At 42.3% G+C, this 20,590-nt stretch overlaps 1 protein-coding gene across 1 annotated transcript in view; it reads left to right on the plus strand.

Annotated features, from left to right (window-relative positions):
- Positions 1-19,643, plus strand: part of TCEANC2 (transcription elongation factor A N-terminal and central domain containing 2) — a 39,062-nt gene extending 19,419 nt beyond the window's left edge. The window contains exons 4-5 of the mRNA XM_025934993.2: positions 6,828-7,021; positions 15,272-19,643. Coding sequence (XP_025790778.1) covers positions 6,828-7,021; positions 15,272-15,460 — 383 coding nt within the window. The 3' untranslated portion in view covers positions 15,461-19,643. The remainder of the gene's footprint in view (positions 1-6,827; positions 7,022-15,271) is intronic.
- The last annotated feature ends 947 nt before the right edge of the window (positions 19,644-20,590 follow it).

The raw sequence follows: 20,590 nt of genomic DNA on the forward strand, positions 1-20,590 counted from the left end.
TTTTCGTGGTGTTCCCCTTTGCCAGCTGAATTGACTCCTCTGTCCTTTTGACCCCCGTGGGTTTCCCCTTCAATACTGTCTTAGGACCCTGGATCTGCCTGTAATACTTCGTATTTTGTTTTGTTTAGGTGTCTTCTCCTAGGCTTAGACCTACCTAGAGCTCTTTGAGTACAGGATTGTCTTATTCAACATTCTATCCTAGGGTCTAGCACAAGACCTGGTATATACTTTGTATTCAGTAATGTTTGCCAAATGAGCAAAAAGACTGCTTCCTGCAGGGAATTCGTCTTAACAATGTGTTGGGATGCAGAAACCCCCTACCCTTAAACCTAGGGGACTGGACTTAGATCATAAGACCAGCCAGGGGCACTGCTTGCTTTAAAACATAAACTTCATGGAGCACATAATGACTTTGCAGATCATTAACTTCCGTGATGTAGCTACTGACCAACTTGTGACCTTGGGGTAAGGTCACAGAGCCTCATATTTTTTCATCTCAGTCAGGAGGAGGTAGGACTGTATCATTACCAGAGACAAGAGTATAGGATTAAAGCGTGAGCTCTGGAGCCACTTTGCCTACATTTGAAACCTGGTCCTGCTTCTTACTTGTAGTGTCCCACAAGTCACTTAATTTCCAGTTCCTTAGGTTCTTTACCTGTAAAATGGTGAATCCTAACAGCACCTACCTCATAGTGTTGTTCCAACGCTTAAGTGAGTTAAGGTAGGTAAAGCATTTAGCACAGTGACTAACTGTCATCATTGTTACCATGAAATTCCCTTTATGATCTAAAATTTGTTATTTTGTCTCTTTTTTTTTTTTTGTCCTAGAAGAGGATTTCCTAGACCCCCTCTCTTCTCTTTTCCTGCCCCGGACTGACTGCCTTTCCTGCTCTGTCACCCTCTTGGTGACAAATCTTGGATCTTCCTGGGCTCCCTTACAGTGCTACCCTTCCCGGAAGGGCTTGGCTGGTGTTGGCAGTACCTCCTGACCAGTCTGGGTGGGGTTCCTATGGGGCATCTGTGAGGTACACTGCCTCCTACAGGCCAGAAGCAGTGACCCCACTGGCCTGGCCTGAGAGTCGAAGCCTTTTGCTCTTTGGCCACCTCTTAAGACCTGTGCTCTTCTGATTTGGGAATATCCAGAAGGTGAACTACATTATATCAAACACTCCCCATGTGCCAGTCCCTAATACAGAGAAGTACAGGGTATAAGCGGCTAAGTGTGCAGGCTCTGGAGTCAGGCTGTGTGTGTTCACATCCTGGCTTATACACTTACTGGTTGTGAGGCCTTGGGCAAGTTACTTTGCTGAGCTTCCTTTTCTCATTTGGAAAAGGAGATAGAATAGTTTTTAGTTCGTTGTTCAGTTCTAAAAATGAAATAACTACATAACGAGGATAATTCACATACAATCTGGAGTAGGAAGAATTCTTAACAATGAGTAAGAATTAGAAACTTTTCATTTTCCCAGCGCCTTTGGATTCCATTCTTTATAGTATAGTTCCATTATTTTGTTTGCAGTTGTGTGATTTTCCCAATCAACTGCATCCATATTCAAATGTTAGTACAAAAGCAATTTGAAAGCCAAATGTAAGTGGTTTTTATTTAACTGTTTGATTCAGTTCAGCAAACACTTATTGTGCTAGTCACTATGCCAAGAGCTGGCAGTATAACTTGGAGTGACGTATGGGGTCCTGCCCTCAAGATGTTTGCAGTTTAGAGGGGAAGGTGGGTATTTAAACCTTGTAGACAGAGGGAACAGTGTGAGCTAAGGCACAGAAATGTAAGAAGGCCAGACAGCCTGACCCAAAACAAGGACATGCAAGTTGCTCTCCTTAGCCAGAACTTAGCTCATGGAGGCAAAGGGGTAGGAGGGCTGGGAGGGAGGAAAGAGGGCAAAAAGGTGAGAGGTAAGGCCGGGGAAGTTCCAAGTCATCGAGAGCTTGGATGTTATACTTAGGAATTAATTTGAGAGCAGTGAGGAGAGCCATTTAAGGACTTTTGGTAAGGGAGTAATGAGATCACATTGTGTGACACCAGTAGGAGACTGGTGTCAGTGGGAGCCTTTGGGCTAATACTTGGGAGTCATCTGCTTGCAGATGGTAGGTGGACCACAGGAGTGGGTAAGATTCCTCAGGGAGAGCAGGTGGAGAAAGAAGAGAAGAGACCAAGGACAACGCCCCAGCTTGGGTTCACTGATAATTAAAGTTTGGGTAAGGCATATGCAGCCAGCAGGAGAGAGAGAAAGAACAGTAACAGGTGGTGTCCCAAAAAGTGGTGGAAGAGAATATTGCAGAAGACAGAAAACAATATCAGAGGCCACAGAGGCATCAAGTTACATCAGGATGGAGAAGGTCCATTGGATTTGACAAGCAGAGGGACTCTGTTTGAGGGACTTCGGCATCTTCATTGCTCACATATAAAGCCTGATCAACAGTGTCTTTCTTGGAGAGAGAAAGGGATAAGAAGGGGGACACATGAAGAGAAGGATCTGTGTTCCAAAGAAACCGGAATGCACCTCTAATACAACACAACCGTGCCGTTAGGATTGCTTACAGGCTGAGCCAACCCATGAGACTGAGCTGAACTGCACAGATGCATTCAGTCCTACGACTCAGAGGAGATCCCAGTTAATAATTTCATTATAAATTCTTTAGACTTTTTTCCCTGCATATAAACAAATATGTGTGCTTATATGTATACACAAATATAATTTTAAAAGTAAATATTGGCTCATGCTGTGCGTGCTCTTCTGAGAACCTGAGTAAAGTAATCATCTTTCCATGTTACTACATGTAGAGCTATTCCAGTCTTTAATGGCTGCAAAGTATTCGTTGTTCAAGTGGACTATAATTTATTTAACAAATTGGACCCTGAATGATGAACTTCTCATTGTTTCTAGCTTTTCACTATCACAGTACCTATAAGGGTATTTTTGCACACATATCATCTTTGTACACTTTGGCAGAGTGAGTGTAGGTTAAATTCCAAGGACTGTGTCTTACTTGTTTCTCTTTGTGCTAATCTTTCTATTTTACAACGTTGTACATTTTCCCCTTTCGCTCACATTTTCTCATGTATTTTAGTAAAAATACATTCTTTATATGGGTGTTTCATTCCACCAACATTTACTGGACACCCACTCTGCCAACCCCTACCTTCTGCCACTGTGTTCTCTGCTGGAGAGACAAAGATGAACATGTCACAGCTCTTGCCCTGAAGCTGTCTTTGGTGGGCAAGAGAGATAGCTGATCAGATGATTACAACTTACTGTGACAATTACTGTGAACAGAAGCACAAGGTGCTAAGGAAGCACAGGGGAGGAGAGGCACCAACCAAGACTGGGGGGTGTTAGGAAGACTTCCTGGAGTAGGGGACTCCTAAACTGAGTCTTAAAGGCAGAAGGGAAGTTAACCAGATAGAGGGAAGCAAGAGTATTCCAGGCTGACTGAATGTTCATTGGAAAGTAGGTGGGAGGAGACAGATTGTGAAAGGACTTGTGTGACAAGATATGAGTTTGGATACAGGATTGAAAGCCGTAAGTGGAGGAGTGAAATGGTCAGATTTATGTTTTAGAAAAAATATCCTGAAAACAGAAAACAGTTAAGTTTTGGGGTGCCTGGGTGACTTAGTTGGCTAAACGTCCAACTCTTGATTTCAGCTCAGATCATGATCATGAGTTCATGAGTTCGAGCCCCACATCGGGCTCTGCTGAACCTGCCTGGGATTCTCTGTGCCCCTTGCCTGCTCTCTCTCTCTCTCTCTCTCTCAAAATTAAATAAATACACATAAAAGAAAGAAAGAATAGTTAGGTTTTAAAAAGGCCACTCTGGCTGCAGTGTGGGAGATGCCATTAAGGGGTTTGAAACTTAGGCAGAGAAGCCAGTTGGGGCTGTTGGAATCAGAGATGACATGCCCGAAGACAGGGTACCCCACTCTTGTTAATCTTTTGCTAAGTGGTTTATGGTTTTACTTATTTAAGCAGAATCTCTCCCTAATGTGTTCAGACTAGCTATTGCAGATGTAAGAAAACAATTGATTTTTTTAAATATAGCTAATATTTGTCTACTTTTTAAGTGTTTAAAAAATTTTTTTATCATTTATTTGTTTCGAGAGTGAGTGTGAATGGGGGAGGGGCAGAGAGAGAGAGGGAGAGAGAGAGAGAGAATCCCAAGCAGCACACAGAGCCTGACACAGAGCTTGAACCCATGAAACCATGAGATCATGACCTGAGTTGAAGTTGGATGCTCAATCAACCAAGCCACTCGGGTGCCCCTCTACTTTTTGTTTTTATTTTTTATTAAAAAAAAATTTTTTTTTTAATGTTTATTTATTACTGAGAGACAGAGAGACACAGAGTGTGAACAGGGGAGGGGTAGAGAGAGGGGGAGACACAGAATCTGAAGTAGGCTCCAGGCTCTGAGCTGTCAGCACAGAGCCCGACGCGGTGCTTGAACTCACGATCTGTGAGATCATGACCTGAGCCGAAGTCAGTCGCCCAACCAACTGAGCCACCCAGGTGCCCCTACTTTTTAAGTTTTTAAATCTAAGTGTTTAGTTGATTTTTTTGCTTTTCTGTGTAATTATTTTTGAGTATTTTTGCATATTGATATATTTTTGATCCTTTCCCTCTTTTTCCATTTTTATTATGCACATCTCAAACATACATAAAAATAAAGAAAATCATAGAACACACCCCCATATGCCCTTCACCCAGATTCAGTAACTATTAGGATTTGGTCCTGGGGCACCTGGGTGGCTCAGTCGGTTAAGTGTCCAACTCTTGGTTTTGGCTCAGGTCATGAGTTCATGGTTTTGTGAGTTTGAGCCCCGCCTTGGGCAGTTCTGCTGGCAGCATGGAGCCTGCTTGGGATTCTCCCTCTCCCTCTCTCTCTCTGCCCCTCCCCCACTTGCACTGTCTCTGTCTCTCTCAAAATAAACAAATTAAAAAAAATTTTTTTTAAAGATATGGCCCCACTTACTTCATCTTTCCTTTTTTCATGGTTTTGTGCTGTTGCTGAAGTATTTTAAAGCAGAATCCCAGACCTCTTATTATTTCAGCTCTACAGACTTCAGTACGCATCTCTGAAAATTTCCCATGTTTTTCGGATACAAATTTTCTTTTTTTAATTTTTTTAAAATTTATTTTGAGAGAGAGAAAGAGCAAGCAGGGGAGAGGGGCAGAGAGAGAGAGGAAGAGAGAATCCCTAGTAGGCTCTGTGCCGTTAGCACAGAGCCCAGTGTGGGACTTGAACTCACAAACCATGAGATCATGACCTGAGCCAAAATCAAGAGTCGAAAGCTTAACTGACTGAGCCACCCAAGCACCCCAGATACAGATACTTTCTTACATAACCACAGTGCCATTATCATTCTTAACAAATAGTAATTTCTTGGTATAATTTAATATCTAGTGTATATTCATGTTCCTTGTGTATCTCAAAATCTCTTTTAATGGTTGATTTGTTGCAGTCGGGATTGGAATCACACATTGCATTTGGTAGTTTGAACTCAAAAGACTCTTAATCTATAGCAGTCCTTAGCGTTACTCCCTTTAAAAAAAAAAAAAAAAAAATCAACAAATGAATAAGCAGGAGCACCTGGCTGGCTCAGTCTTCGGGGCATGTGACTCTTGATTGCAGGATCATGAGTTCAAGCCCCACATTGGGTGTGGAGATTACTTAACAAATAAAATATTTAATAAAAAAACAAACAAAAAACAGAATCAGACCTGTAAACACAGAGTATAAACTGATGGCTACCAGGGGAGGGGGGGAGTAGAGGATGGGCAAAATGGGTGAAGGGAAGTGGGAGATACAGGCTTCCTGTTATGGAATGAATATGTTACAGGAATGAAAAACATAGCAGAAGGAATATAGTCAATGGGACTGTCATAGCGTTGTATGGTGAGCATAGCATAAGGTATAAACTTGTGGAATCACTATGTTGTACACCTGAAACTAATGTAACATTGTGTGTCAACTACACTCAAATAAAAACTTAATTATAACACAAAATAAAAATGCCATTGACTATTGAGGAAATCAGGTCTGTGGTCCTGTAGAATGTCCCACATTCAGGATGTGTCTTTTTCCTCCTACTATAATTTAACTTATTCTGCTGCCTCTCATATTTTCTATTAGCCTGAGGTTAGCTTTGAATAACTAGTTGGATTCTGGTTCCTCTTTTCTTTGGGAGGAGGGTGCAAGACTACTCATAGGTAGGGCTGTGAAGTGCTACCTCTGTCCGATAGCCGCACTCTTCGGGGCACTAAGATTGATTAGTGGTTCGGGCATTGACAGCTCCTCCCTCCATTATAAATTTCCCCATCAGCCTTTCATCGAATGAGTTCATCCACTGATGCTTGTCACCTGAATGAATTATTTCATCATGGGCTATGAAATTTTTAAAAATTCTGTCAATCTTTTCACACTTCTTAGTTGAATAAAGAACATTCCCTCAATAACTAGGGCTATTTGGTTGTTCTGAAATATAATATGTACCAAAAAGACAAGACAAATGCTTAATTCATTTTCTTTTATTGCAATTTTTGAATTAAGGAGTTGGTACTTTAATTGTTCCATTTTAAGTATCTATTGATCATGCTTCTATTTTATGACTTATTGCATTGGCAAGTCTAGTGATCCTCCTGCCATGATTATCTGGTTATCTCAGCCTTTGAGAAATGGGTCTTCCTTTGCACAAGAGGCTTTACATCCTTAGGTATGTGAATGACTTTCTGCATGTCCCTGCATCAGTCCCTCTAGTCCTGTAGTTTTCAGTAGAAAACAGAACAACCTTTCCTTTGGTTTCTCCTCTCTTGTTTCAGGTCACACTGTGAATAAGATGCGTCAGCACTCAGATTCAGAAGTGGCTTGTCTTGCTGGAGAAGTTTACACTGAGTGGAGAACTTTCATTGAAAAACATTTAGATAGACCTTCTATTGAAGTGCGAAGTGACCCCAAAACTGAGACATTCAGGAAAAATGCCCAGAAGTTACTCTCAGAAGCCTTGGAATTAGAGGTAATGTCTCCTGGTTGGAATGTGATTCTCTAGGTAAATGAGCCTCACATTTTTGTAATGATCTTTCATAGTCTTAGTGCTTTGTCTTTATTCTACCTAGGCTTGCTTTCTTTCTTTCTTTTTTTTTTTATTAAATATAATTTATTGTCTGATTGGTTTCCATATAACACCCAGGGCTCAAAAACCTCTCTGACCTCAGCTGCAGCAATTTCTTACTTGACACATTTCCAAAGGCAAGGGAATTAAAAGCAAAAATGAACTAGTGGGACCTCATGAAGATAAAAAGCTTCTGCACTGCAAACGAAACATTGAACAAAACTAAAAGGCAACCGACGGAATGGGAAAAGATATTTGCAAATGACATGTCAGACAAAGGGCTAGTATCCAAAATCTATAAAGAACTCCCCAAACTCCACACCCAAAAAACAAATAATCCAGTGAAGAAATGGGCAGAAAACATGAATAGACACTTCTCTAAAGAAGACATCCAGATGGCCAACAGGCACATGAAAGATGCTCAACGTCACTCCTCATCAGGGAAATACAAATCAAAACCACACTGAGATATCACCTCACGCCAGTCAGAGTGGCTAAAATGAACAAATCAGGAGACTATAGATGCTGGTGAGGTTGTGGAGAAACGGGAACCCTCTTGCACTGTTGGTGGGAATGCAAACTGGTGCAGCCACTCTGGAAAACAGTGTGGAGGTTCCTCAAAAAATTAAAAATAGATCTACCCTATGACCCAGCAATAGCACTGCTAGGAATTTATCCAAGGGATACAGGAATGCTGATGCATAGGGGCACTTGTACCCCAATGTTTATAGCAGCACTTTCAACAGTAGCCAAATTATGGAAAGAGCCTAAATGTCCATCAACTGATGAATGGATAAAGAAGCTGTGGTTTATATATACAATGGAATACTACTTGGCAATGACCAAGAGTGAAATACGGCCTTTTGTAGCAACGTGGATGGAACAGGAGAGTGTTATGCTAAGTGAAATATGTCATACAGAGAAAGACAGATACCTTACGTTTTCACTCTTATGTGGATCCTGAGAAACTTAACAGAAGACCGTGGGAGAGGGGAAGGAAAAAAAAAGTTAGGGAGGGAGCCCACTATAAGAGACTCCTAAAAACTGAGAATAAACTGAGGGTTGATGGGGAGTGGGAGGGTGGGGAGGGTGGGTGATGGGCATTGAGGAGGGCACCTGTTGGGATGAGCACTGGGTGTTGTATGGAAACCAATTTGACAATAAATTTCATATTAAAAAGAAACAAACCACCCGGTGCTCATCCCAACAGATGCCCTCCTCAGTGCCCATCACCCACTTTCCCCTCATCCCCACCCCCCAACTCTACCTGGGCTTTCTTTAAGGATTCTGAATTTGTAAGCATTCTGGGAGATAGTATTGCAGAAAGACTAGCAAGACCTGGATTAAAACCCTGGCTCTATTAGGAACTGGTTGTGTCACTGGAGGCAAATCCCTTAATGCTTCTGAGACTTGACTTTTTTATCTGTAAAATGAGTATTATAATTCCTATCACCTATAATTATTGGAAAGATGAAACACTTACACAAAGGAATAGTATATATAGTATGTGATGATGAGAAGTCACTTAACGAGTATTGGTTCCTTCCTACTTAAAATTCTTCCCCTTCCCACTGAAGCAAAAATTCTGGTATGGACTCTGCTATGGACTCAGTCTTTTGAAAAGACACTACTCCCCCTTTTTTAAAATGTCAGCACTCATACCTTTAGTTCCAAGGCATATAATCAGTTGGCAAGACATAATCTCTATTGTTTCCATAGCTGACAGTTCAAATGTTAGTAGTTTGAGGTACACCCGGGAAAAGGAGTTTTGCTCATAATCATCAAAAACAAATCTTCTAGATCAATTAATATTTTCGAAAAATCAGATGTAACATCCATATTTTTTTCCTATTCTTAAGATATCCCTATGAAAATATACTTAAAGAATAATTTGAGAGGCACCTGGGTGGCTCAGTCCATTGAGCATCCAGCTCTGGATTTAGGCTTGGGTCATGATCTCACGGTCACGGTCACGGCATTGAGCCCTGCATTGGGCTCTGCCTGCTTGCGACTCTCTCTCTCTCTCTCTCTCTCTCCCTCTCCCCCTCCCCTTCTCCCTCTCCCTCTCCCTCTCCCTCTCCCTCTCCCTCTCCCTCTCCCTCTCCCTCTCCCTCTCCCTCTCCCTCTCCCTCTCCCCCTTTCTGCCCTTCTCCTGCTGGCATGTGTGCGCACTCACACTCTCTCAAAAATAAATAAGAATAATTTAATATTATTAACAAAAGAAACAATTTCAAAAGTCTGATTTAAATGCTAGGTCTGCATTCTCTGAGAAAATATTTTAACCTTTCTATCTCAATTATACATCTACAAAAGAAAGGTAAATGGACTTGTGGTATGTTACTTTTTAAAAATAGAGTTTTGGGCTTTTTAATACAAACTTATGATAGAAAATGAGAAAATGCAGAAAGGAAAAATAAAATCACCATTGAACTACCATCAGACATAATCTTATTGACATTTTGGTGCATTTCCTGTTTGGTAAATTATTATAGCTCTTTAAATGAATATTGGGCAAGTTAATGATTATACCATATTTATTAAGAGCCAATCATATGCTAAATGTTCCATATGATGCTTTTATTGATTATTTAAATAACCGCCGAAAACTGATGATTATTTACATTTGCGTTTTACTTTTAACCTTGATCAATATCAGTGTCATTTTATATATCCTTTTCTATATATCTTTATTTTTTCATGTTTATAATTTTTAATGTCTATTTGATAGTTTAGTGAATTAATATGCTGTAAGTTTGCTTAAGTTCTTCTAAACGAAGTTTTAATATGACTATTAAACCCTTGAAGGAAGAAAAAAATACAAAGACTGTAAGTCTAATTTTCCAGAGTATCGATTAGCCAACAAGGTTTGCTATTTAATATTTTACATAAAGTTTATTTTTTAAATAAGCCAAAATTATTGCAGGAACATAGAGTGTGGGTATATAATATGTAGTTAATGTGGTGGTAAATACCAGTTCCCTGTGGTATCTTTTTAAGTAAATGATAATAACGAAGCTATGCTTGTAAGGATTAATGAGCAGTTTGCCTGCTATATTAAACTCCATAATAATTATCCTTTTAGTTTATCCATTAATTATCCTTTAAATGGCACATCAAGTGGTAAGCACTCAAGTGTTACAAAGCAAAGTTAAAAAAGTGATACATTCGTTAGCGCTTCCCAATGTAATTGGAAAAAATATCAGATTAAGCATAGCTGAATGGTTTTGCTCCCAAAGAATAAATTTTTAAAATTAAAAATGTGCATCTTACCATCTTCCTTGGGCAAAAAAAATCAATCTGTTTCCCTTGCGTAATAAACAGCATTTGATAGTATTTTTATCAGTTTGGTATGTCAGAAGATATAAATATAAGCACTTTTATATAAGGTTAACTTCTAGCACCTATCATCATCTGAAATATTTCCATATTAGGGTGAATCAATGAACCATCTAATCCAGTATCTGGTCTTTGACAGTAACCAATGGTGAGTGCATTCAAATCAGACATCAGATCTCCATAAATGTACTCTATCAGCCAGTAGTAAACCATTGGGTAAGTTACTGGCCCAATGACTAAAAAGCCTTTACAATTTGATCCTAGTATGTGTTCTTGCAAATTCACTCATTACATTTTTGTAGAAAAAATGGTCTCGTGTTATTTGTTTGGGTCATGTCCTTTAGTAGTGAAAGCCACAGATGAAGAATATACACACACAGCCAAAAGGCGCATCTCTTTATTACTCTACACAGGTCTCGCTTTCCAGATTTATGGATTGTTTCCTTGTTCTTGGAATAATGGGATAGATGAATAAAAACTCCACTTTTGAGACCCATGCTCCATTCCCCTTTACTTCTCCCTTCCGGATCTTCTTTGTTCTTCCCTGTCTTTTAGATCTTTCCTCATATGAACGTCCCCTGTGGTGTCATTCTCTTACTTCCCCTTCCTCATTATCCACTCTCCTTCCTACCTCATGGCCTGTGATCATTTTCCTATTATGTCATTAAAAAAAAATGAACCTGATTCTCAAAGTGAGCCCGTATCATTAAGAGTTATGAAATACTGGCCGGTTGGCCCAGTTGGTTGTCGGATGGTGCTAATGAGATCCAGGTCAGGGGTACGTCCCCATATGGGACTGTTAGTTTTTCCTTTGTTTAATGGCCTCAGACTGCACCTCTGGCTTTGACCAGCTCTCTCATAAATGTATTCGAGTGGTCAAAAAGGAGTGTGGGTAGATGTGTACAAATCCAGTCAAGCTATTGGAAAACTCATACGAAGTTTGCTCCCAGTGGATATTCAAGTCCACAAATGTTTAGTATTGGTGCTGGTGCTGGACAGAATATAAACATAAATGAGTCGCATTTCCTGGGCTAAGAAAGCTTATCCTTTCTTGGCTGAGAGCCTGCAAATGACTAAATATAAGGCAGGATGAAAATATGTCTGGAATAGCGGCTTGGCAAATGGTATAGACACACAAAGGACAGAACAGTGAAGTCTGATGGGGGAATCTGGGAAGGTTTTATGGAAGAGATGACAGTCGAAGGGGATAGGATTTTCCTAACTAGAAAGTACATATTAAAATAGAAACAGTATATTTCAGATCTCATCTTTTATGCATAGGATATTATTGGAAGAGCAGGAAAGGATGGAGGTATACACAGGGAAAAAGGATATTCATTTAACAAATGCTTACTGAGCACTTGCTTTGTGCCTGCACCTATGCTGGCATCAGGAATTCGGGAATAATTCCGACATGGTAACCACCCTAGAGGGGCTCACCATCTTCTGAGGGAGATAGACAAATAAATAGTCACAATCCAGTGTGGGAAGTTCTACACTTGAGGTAGACACCTGAAGAAGACCTCCTTAGCTTGCTTTTAAAGAGCTTAAGGATGTGGCAAACATCACTAATTGATTATGGCACCATTTCCCACTGGGTCCAGACTCCTTGATGGAAGACAGCTCTAGATGGTCACATTTTATATCTTCCCCAGTTACAGCCAGTTTGTCCAGGATTGGACACACCGTGAACTTACAGGTACAAATAGATAAGGAAGGCAAATCAGATTCTCTGTCTCTGAGGAGTGTGAACTAGGAAATGGCAAGAAAGCAGCAGTAGGAGTGTTGAAGCAGAAGGGGTGTTGGAAGAGTTACGAGGGAGCAGAAGCTGTGGGCAGAGATGTGTAGAACAGGGGAGAGAATAAAGCGGTTAGAATTGGTAGTAAGGCAAATAGAGAGGAGCAAAAACATGTAAGAAAGAGACCAGGCAGATCTTGAGACACACGAGAGAAAGGGTATGGTCTCTAAATAGATCCCTAGGTTTCTTGTTCCCGTTCCCATTCATACAGATATATACCATTCCGGTTCCCGTTTCCATTCACATGGATGTTTCTCATGGCAAAACCTCTTTTTCTCAAGGTCTCAGTGAGACTCCGGTCCTTTCACCCCAAAGGACTTAACTGAATCACCAAGTTAGGACCCATTGGAGAGGACTCAACAACTTGGGTAGGTTTGAAATATCCAAAGGCAGTTAGAAGATAGACACTCTTCACTTGGGGCAATGAACTTGTACACATGGGTGTGTGATGAATTCTTTCCCCTTATGGTTTACAGTTTAATATCACTGCTATTTTTCCTCCTTGTGATTGGCCTCCATTTAACAAGAAGCATGCATGAGAATCGTTAGGTGTTTGCTTTCTGTCCCTGTCACATCACTGGTACGGCACGCAGTCCACTGCCCCACGGTTATCTGTATACATGCCATCTCCTTTTTCCACTGGGAGTTCCTGGAGGGCAGGGTCAGGTCTTTTCTGCTCTGTGTCTCTAATACCCAAATCAGGCCGGACTCAGAGTAGTGACTCAGGAATTATTTGCTGAATGAAGTATGGGTGGTATCCAGTTATGTGAATTTCAAGGTACTCTTAAAGTTCTTTTTATATGTATATTACAGTTTGATGGAATGGCCATGACCTCTTTTTGCAAATGCACATATACCCTTCTCCCCCAACAACCACTTTCCTCAAAAAAAAAAAAAAAAAGGAAAATGAAGACTTCCTCTTGTCTGTTATGTTAAGAGAATCTCTGAACAGTGACTGACCATCCTCACACTGAGGTGAGCAGCCTCTCTGGCACATGTTGCTGGACAAACAGTGGGCCAACAGCAGCTACCCTTTCCATCTCCTAAAGTAGTCTGGTACCAGGGCTGCCTCAGACCAGGGGCTAGTTCGGTGCCCTCCCAGGAGGCTACGAGAAGCTCAAGGAGTCTGGATTCTGGAGAACCATGTTGCCATACCACTCACTCCAGTGCAGGCCTTGGAGATAGTCATCAGGATCCCGAACTTCCCTGAGCATCTTTTGTCTGCTACACATAGGCAGACGTCTGGGCCTAGACAGTCATTCTCCTTGTCTCTCTCTTTGTTTCTCTCAGTCCTGTTCTGCTCTCTGCCTGGTCCTTATTTCCCCCAAGCTTCCCTTCTCTATTCGTTTTGTTCTGTCGGTCTCTCTGTTATGTGAGGATGTTTTATCGAATATCAGGTGTTCCTTTTTTACTTTTAGTACATTTTTTCTTAAACTTTTCTTTTAAATAGAACTGTAGTACATATATAGGAAAGTGCACAGAAGATAGATGTGTATGTAGCTCTGTGAATTTCTCACAAAGCAAATGCCCACTTTACCTCACCAGATAAGTCTCGGGTCAAACATCACTCTCTCCCAAAGCCAGGCGCTGCCCTCCTGGCTTGGGACCCTGTGCTGTAGCTCTGCGCCCCAGCACCCATTCCTGTTCCCTTTCCTGATACTCCGTATACTTACGATCCTGTTCTCTACTTGTCTCCAACTGGGCTGTGCTCTCCGTGGAGTCAAGGACTGTCAGCCTTGTTCACTGCTTTTTCCTCAACCCACGCACAGAGCCTAGCACATAGTAAGTGCTGAATAAGTATTTGAATGAGTGGCAGGGTGGGGAGAGAAGGGAAAAAAGGAAGTGAGAAAAAGAAAATTGTTTCCTGTTTTCAGGGAAGACAAACTCAGAAAATAGGTCATTCATCTTATGAAAGTGTCTACAGGAAGCTTAGGACATTGTGGCCACCCAAGGAAGAACTTTCAGTCCTTTGAGCTAGGATTTGCTTTTTTGCTTTTTGGTTTTGAGCTGAGTTTTCACATGCAAATAGGAATATGTTTCTTGGGAAAAGTGGACCTTGCTGAGGGAACATGTACCTGGGCAGCAGCACAGCGGGATGTGAAAGCACCTTGGCTTGCTCAGGCTGGGCCACGGTCAGGGCTGGCGAGGCGAGTAGTGGGAGGTGGGCCTGGAAAGGAGGGTAATGAGGGAGTCTCTGAGCAGCAGCCCAGTCTGGCCTGGATCCAGACTGTGGACAAAGACCCAGACCTGTCCTGCTTTGATTAGGTCTGTGATTTCAGGAGGGCTTGGGCCTGAGCTGGACCACCCCAGAATTGCCGCAGGTCCCATCCGCTAGGGCCACTCTGCTTAGCTGGCCCCGTGGAGGTCCCTTCAAACTCAACTGGTCTCTCCAAAAGTAAGGGGGCAGTTAGTATGGTGAAAGGAGAGGATCATGAACTTTGGGGTCAGGGGTGCCAGGTCAGAGTCCCGGCTCTGCCTCTTAGTTGTGAGACCTTGAACCTTTCTTTACCCTTGAACCTATTTCCTCATCTTTAAAATGAGGTAACAGGAGTTGTGAGCATTAAATGTGAAAAGTGATTTATAAACTGTTCTACACGCATATCAGGACCCAGACCTGGTGTTTCTAAAATGTTGTAAGGGGTTAAAAGACACTTTAAAAAACAAACCAAAAAAAGTATAAACTGTTATACTGATTTATTATCCTTGGTCTTCGTTTCCTGGTTGGTAAAGTACAGGGCCCAGTACCCGTTGCTTAGTTCAGGCCAGTTTCCTGTTATAATGGCAAATATTACCACCCGGCAGGGGTTGTGAATGAGGTCCCTGTCACAAAGCACATGGCCTTGTTCCTTAATTGCTAGGGTGGAATTAATTTGCTCTTCCTGTTTCTCTTGTGACAGGAAGTAGATGTCCTTGAATTTCAGTTGATTAATGGAGGCCTCTGAGCAGAGTGCTCCAGCCTCTCTTGCTTTTAATCCTTATGCAATGCAAGGCCCTAATTTGATAATTTTGCTGTTTTTTAGATGGATCACCTACTGGTTGAAAATATTGAGCGGGAAACGTTTCATCTCTGCTCCCGCCTCATTAATGGGCCATACCGGCGGACGGTGAGAGCCCTGGTCTTCACATTAAAGCACCGAGCTGAAATCCGGGCGCAGGTGAAGAACGGCTCGCTGCCAGTCGACACGTTTGTACAGAACCACAAAAAATGACCCGAGGATGGTTCCAAAGCTGGGCTGGGCAGAAAGCAAAATGGGCCTCTCTCTGCCATTCAAAGACTCTTTTGAGTTTGGGTGATGGCAGCTGCTGGTGGTGCTAAATTTTCCCATGGTGCCATTCCTTCAGACAGAGGATGCGGAGAGCCCCGGGAGCCAGGCCTGCGGGAGATGCTTCATTAGCTGTATGCACTTGCGCTGCCTCACGGGACGTGCGCTGGCTGTCACTAGGAAGCGCGGTATGGTTGCCATCACCCAACCCAGTGAAAGGGTGACAGATTTCACTGTGAGTGCGCCAAGGACACCTCTAAACTTCCCCCATGTCAGGCAGATGAAGTTACTACTTTATTTCGCCACCCTGCAGGTAACTGAAACTCAATTACTGTGGCTGCACACTCAGTTCCATCCCCCTGAGTTTAGATAGCTCTGGTGCCTCTCAGAACTCCCCTGTCTGTTCTCTTTGCTCTACCCCGGGGGTGAGCCTGCTGGAGCCAGCCAACTACCCCTTCTTTCCAGAACTCACTTATCTGAACATTTCAGCTCTCCCTGGAAGACCTTCTGCATTGGTCTCCAGAGCCCCCATGCTGAGGCTTCTAATGAGGAACTGGCCTGAAGCGTCCCCCTACCTTGGGGTTTATTTGAATACGCTGGCTCTTGGTTTAGGGCTCCGTAGAAGATACATAATGAAATTTCTCCTGAAATGAATTACCACAGTAGAAAAAAACACATCTATATTCTGAAATGAAATGCCTCTGTACAGGCCTGCTTGAACAATTACATAAATGAGATTTGCTCTTTTAAAGTCATAATAAACTGGGACTTTTTTTTTTTTTTTTTTTTTTGCCTAAAACAAAAGGTATGGCCTGTTCATTGAAAAGTATTTGGGGTTGAGAAAGGGGACAGTTGGTGAAAATAAAGAATGACTGGATGAGAATTTGAGGGAGATAGCAATACCCAAGGAAAGCTTTTTAGGTTAGGGCAGATGAGAGCATGTTTATAATCTGAAGAGAAGGAGCCAATAGAAAGGAAGAGATTAAACTGTTTAAAAAGAGGGGCTAAGTTCAAAAGCAAGGAGAAAAGAGAGGGGCCTAATGTCTACCTTCTAAGTGCTAGAGACCATTCCTAAGCTAATTTGTTAGCATTTACATTGATGTTTATTGTAGGGTCTTAAAAATCCTGTTTAACCTTCTCATTCTTGCGTTAGCAAATATTGTTTCAGTTTTTTAGATTTCTTCATTTATTTAGCACTTATTTACTGAGCACCACTCCTCGGGGCACTGTGGGACCGACCGAGCAGTAGCAGCAGATGAGACCCTGAGGCTCACCAGGCAGAAGTGTCTTGCTCAGTTCCCCACTGCTAATAACTGTTGGAGCTAGAATAATAATCGAGCACTTAACCACAGGCTCGGCACTGTGGTAGACATTTAAAAAACTCCTAACAAACCAAATAAAAAAGTAAAACTAATAAACTAATACCTAATTAAAGATGAGGAAAGTGAGGCTCAGAAGGGCTGGTAACTTACTCGGGGTCGCACACAGATGGTAAATGGCAGGTTCAAGATCCAAAACTGAAGTCTACTCGATATAGATGGTCTTCCTGGTTGATTTCGTCCACGCATGCCCTTAGGCATTTCGTATATGCCGATGACTCTCCAGTTTGTGTCTTCAGACCCCTGAGCTTCAGACAGAATCTCCTAGATGCGCATCTCAGAGGTAACATGTCTTCTTGTACTTGGCAATACTGGCACGTTAGCCAGGAGCCTGGGGGTCAGCCTAAGCTCTTCATCCCCTCACCCCCCCTCACCCCCCACCCACCCAACCAAATCCTGATGGTTTTACTTCTCACCTAGGTTTACAGTCTCTTGTCTCTCCTCCATATTTAGCACAACTTCAGGACTTTATCCTCTCTTTCCCAGGTGATCACATGCCCCGCTAACTGATCCCTCTGCCTCTAGTCTTAACCTCTTCAAATTGGCCTCTCTGTGCTAGAAACGAAGTGACATACCAAAACTGAAAATCCCACTGTGTCACTCCCCCTTGGAGCATTTTCACATGTGAGCGTTTTCTCTCTCTGGAATGCTACTCTCTATCTAATTCCCTCCCCTGCCCCTTCTGTAATACCCTGTTCTATATACATACTCACATGTTCTCTGGGTATCCCCACTTGATTGGAACCTCCTTCAGAAGTCCTGCCAGAAGTCAGAAGTCCTGTCTTACTCCTCTAGGTATCTTCAATCCTTAGAACAGTGCTTGTCCCATAGAAATACCCAATACGTACTTGTGGAATTAATGGATATCCAGGCGCCTATGCCCTGTCTACCTCCACCTTTGTTCCCCTTAGAATCTATTATCCGCTAGGGTAGGTAGAGTGAACCTTTAAAAACGTAAAACAAATCATGTATTTACTCTCCTCAAAACCTAGTGGCTTCCCTCTCAGAGCAAAATTCCAAGCCCTTCCAATGTCCTCTCAGGCCCAACATGATGTGGATCCTGGCCGCCTCTTTGACCTCACTTCGTAACATTCTCTCCCTTTCTTACACCTGTGTGGTCCTACTGGCTCCCTTGCTGTTCTGAACACACACACCAGACATGTTCCTACCTCAGGGCCTTTGCACTTAAACTCTTGCGCTGATTACAATGCTCTTTTTATAGATACTTGCGTGTTCCTATTTTCACTTGATTTGGGTCTCTGTTTGCCTTATCAGAAAGGCCTTCACTGACTCCCCTAAACAAAACAGCACTCTCTCCCAATCATTTTTTAATACTCTACCTTGCTTTATTTTTGTTCAGAGTATTCATCCCCTTCCTTGATACAGTTTATTATTTCTTTATTGCCTATCACCCCACCTCCTATAAGAATTTAAGCTTCCTTTTTTTTAAAATTTTTTTAATGTTTATTTATATTTGAGACAGAGAGAGAGCATGAGCAGGGGAGGGGAAGAGAGAGGGGGAGTCAGAGGATCTTAAGCGGGCTCTGCGCCGACACAGCCCGATGTGGGACTTGAACCCACAAACCGTGAGATGACCTGAGCCAAAGTCAGGTGCTCAACTGACTGAGCCACCCAGACGCCCCAAGAATTTAAGCTTCTTGATAGCAAGAGTCTTTGTTTTTGTTCCTACTATACCTCCAGCACCTAGAACAGAGGCTGGCACAAACTTCGTCTCCATAACTGTTGATTGAATAATTGAATGGCCAGTTGTAGGCATACAGGAAAGTCATCTAATCCAATCAGGGAATGCTTCCTGGGGGAGGTGACAACCTGTGTGCAGTCTGAAAGGGCAGAAGTAGGTAATTGGGTGGTTGAGGTGTATGCCTGGCAGAGAAAGCAGAGTATGGAAAGCCCTGGAACTGTGATCCCTAGGGGGTGATTGGTATAGCTGGAGTAGAGAACACATGCAGGAGAGTACCTGGGGATGAGGCCGGATGGGAGGGCAAGGACCAGGACAAATCTGAAGGGTCTTGAGCACAAAATGAAGAGGTTTGGACTGATTACAAGCAGGAACCTAGTTAGTTTCTTATTACCGGGCTGTGTGGAAGAGCAGGGAGAGCTGGGCAGGAGGAGGAAGCTTCATTTATAAACATCCAAAGAGTTCCGCTAACTTAGGAACCCAGAGTAAGTTGAAAACAAATTGCTGTCTAGCTGAAAGGCTTCAGTGGTGATAGTTAGAAAGTGAAATGATTGCAGAGATGTGCTTTGGAGATTTGGAAGGCAGGCTGTGTTATTTGTGGCTGTTTTCTCCTTGATGCATGTGCAGAATTTCCATGCATGGTAATGGAGCTATTCTGAGTGCTTGCCAAAGGGAAGGAGGCTCACAGACACCCACGTACGCTTGTCCACCCACAGAGAAGCACCTCTGAGCTCCAGCCTGTTACAAGTGAAAGGGACAGCTCCTGAAAGGGGTGAGAGAGGTCCCTAGGACTCTGAGTTACCTGTAAGTCTACGCATGAATATGTCTTCTGTATTTACTTGCGGTAGGAAATTAGGAAATTAAGTACCATTAGAGTCTGCTCCACTAGTTTATTGGTCCTTTTTTGGTGGTTGAATCAGAGGTCCTGGGCCCTTGGGTAGGGACTGGGTCTTTTCATTCATTTGCTCAATGAACAGATGTTGCCCATCTACTGTGTGCCCATGACTGGACTGGCACTGGGGAAACCGCAATAAATGAGATATAATTTCTACCTTTGGGGAGCTCTTAGTTTGGTGGCGACACAGACACATAGGTAAATAATTATACATATATATATACATGTATATATATACACACACAATAATTATACATATATTTACATAGGTAAATAATTATAAGATAATAGGTATTTACTGTAGATGTTTAGTTAAAATGTTGAGAAGGTGGGAAAAGGAATGATTCACACCATTCTAAGGGAAGAAAGTCTTCACAGAGCATTGATGTTTGAACCAAATCTTGAAGTAGAGGTAGGAGTTCTTAGCAGAGGGAGCAGCGTGTGCTCAGAGGCACAGGTGTAAAGGCTTGTTTCACTAGAGGCAAATGTGTGTTGGAAGCATAAGGCTCTTGGAATGGTGGGCAGAAATGGGGCAAAAAAAAAAAAAGTGGCCAGGGCCGTGGAGACATTATGCAGGAGTTGGACTTTGACCTTCAAATAATGGGAGGCCATGAGATGTGTTTGAGGAAGTGAGGGACCTAGTAAGGTGTGTGTTCTACAAAGATCAAAATGTTCCTACGTAAAAACGTATTTAAGAAAAAAAAAATTGGGGGCGCCTGGGTGGCGCAGTCGGTTAAGCGTCCGACTTCAGCCAGGTCACGATCTCGCGGTCCGTGAGTTCGAGCCCCGCGTCAGGCTCTGGGCTGATGGCTCAGAGCCTGGAGCCTGTTTCCGATTCTGTGCCTCCCTCTCTCTCTGCCCCTCCCCCGTTCATGCTCTGTCTCTCTCTGTCCCAAAAATAAATAAACGTTGAAAAAAAAAAATTAAAAAAAAAAAGAAAAAAAAAATTATTAACCCAAAAGCTTAAGACAAAGGAAAGACACGCTTGAGAGTCAGTAAATGAGAGATTTTTTTTTTTTTTTGACAAATGAAGTTTAGAGTTGACCAAACAGATATCATTAGAGAGTCCCAGGTTTGAAAAATGGCAGGAGGCTGAGATAATG

The sequence above is a fragment of the Puma concolor genome, chromosome C1 (genome assembly GCF_028749965.1).
Source record: "Puma concolor isolate L17-30 chromosome C1, mPumCon1.1.hap2, whole genome shotgun sequence".
In the NCBI taxonomy this organism is placed as follows: Eukaryota; Metazoa; Chordata; class Mammalia; order Carnivora; family Felidae; genus Puma; species Puma concolor.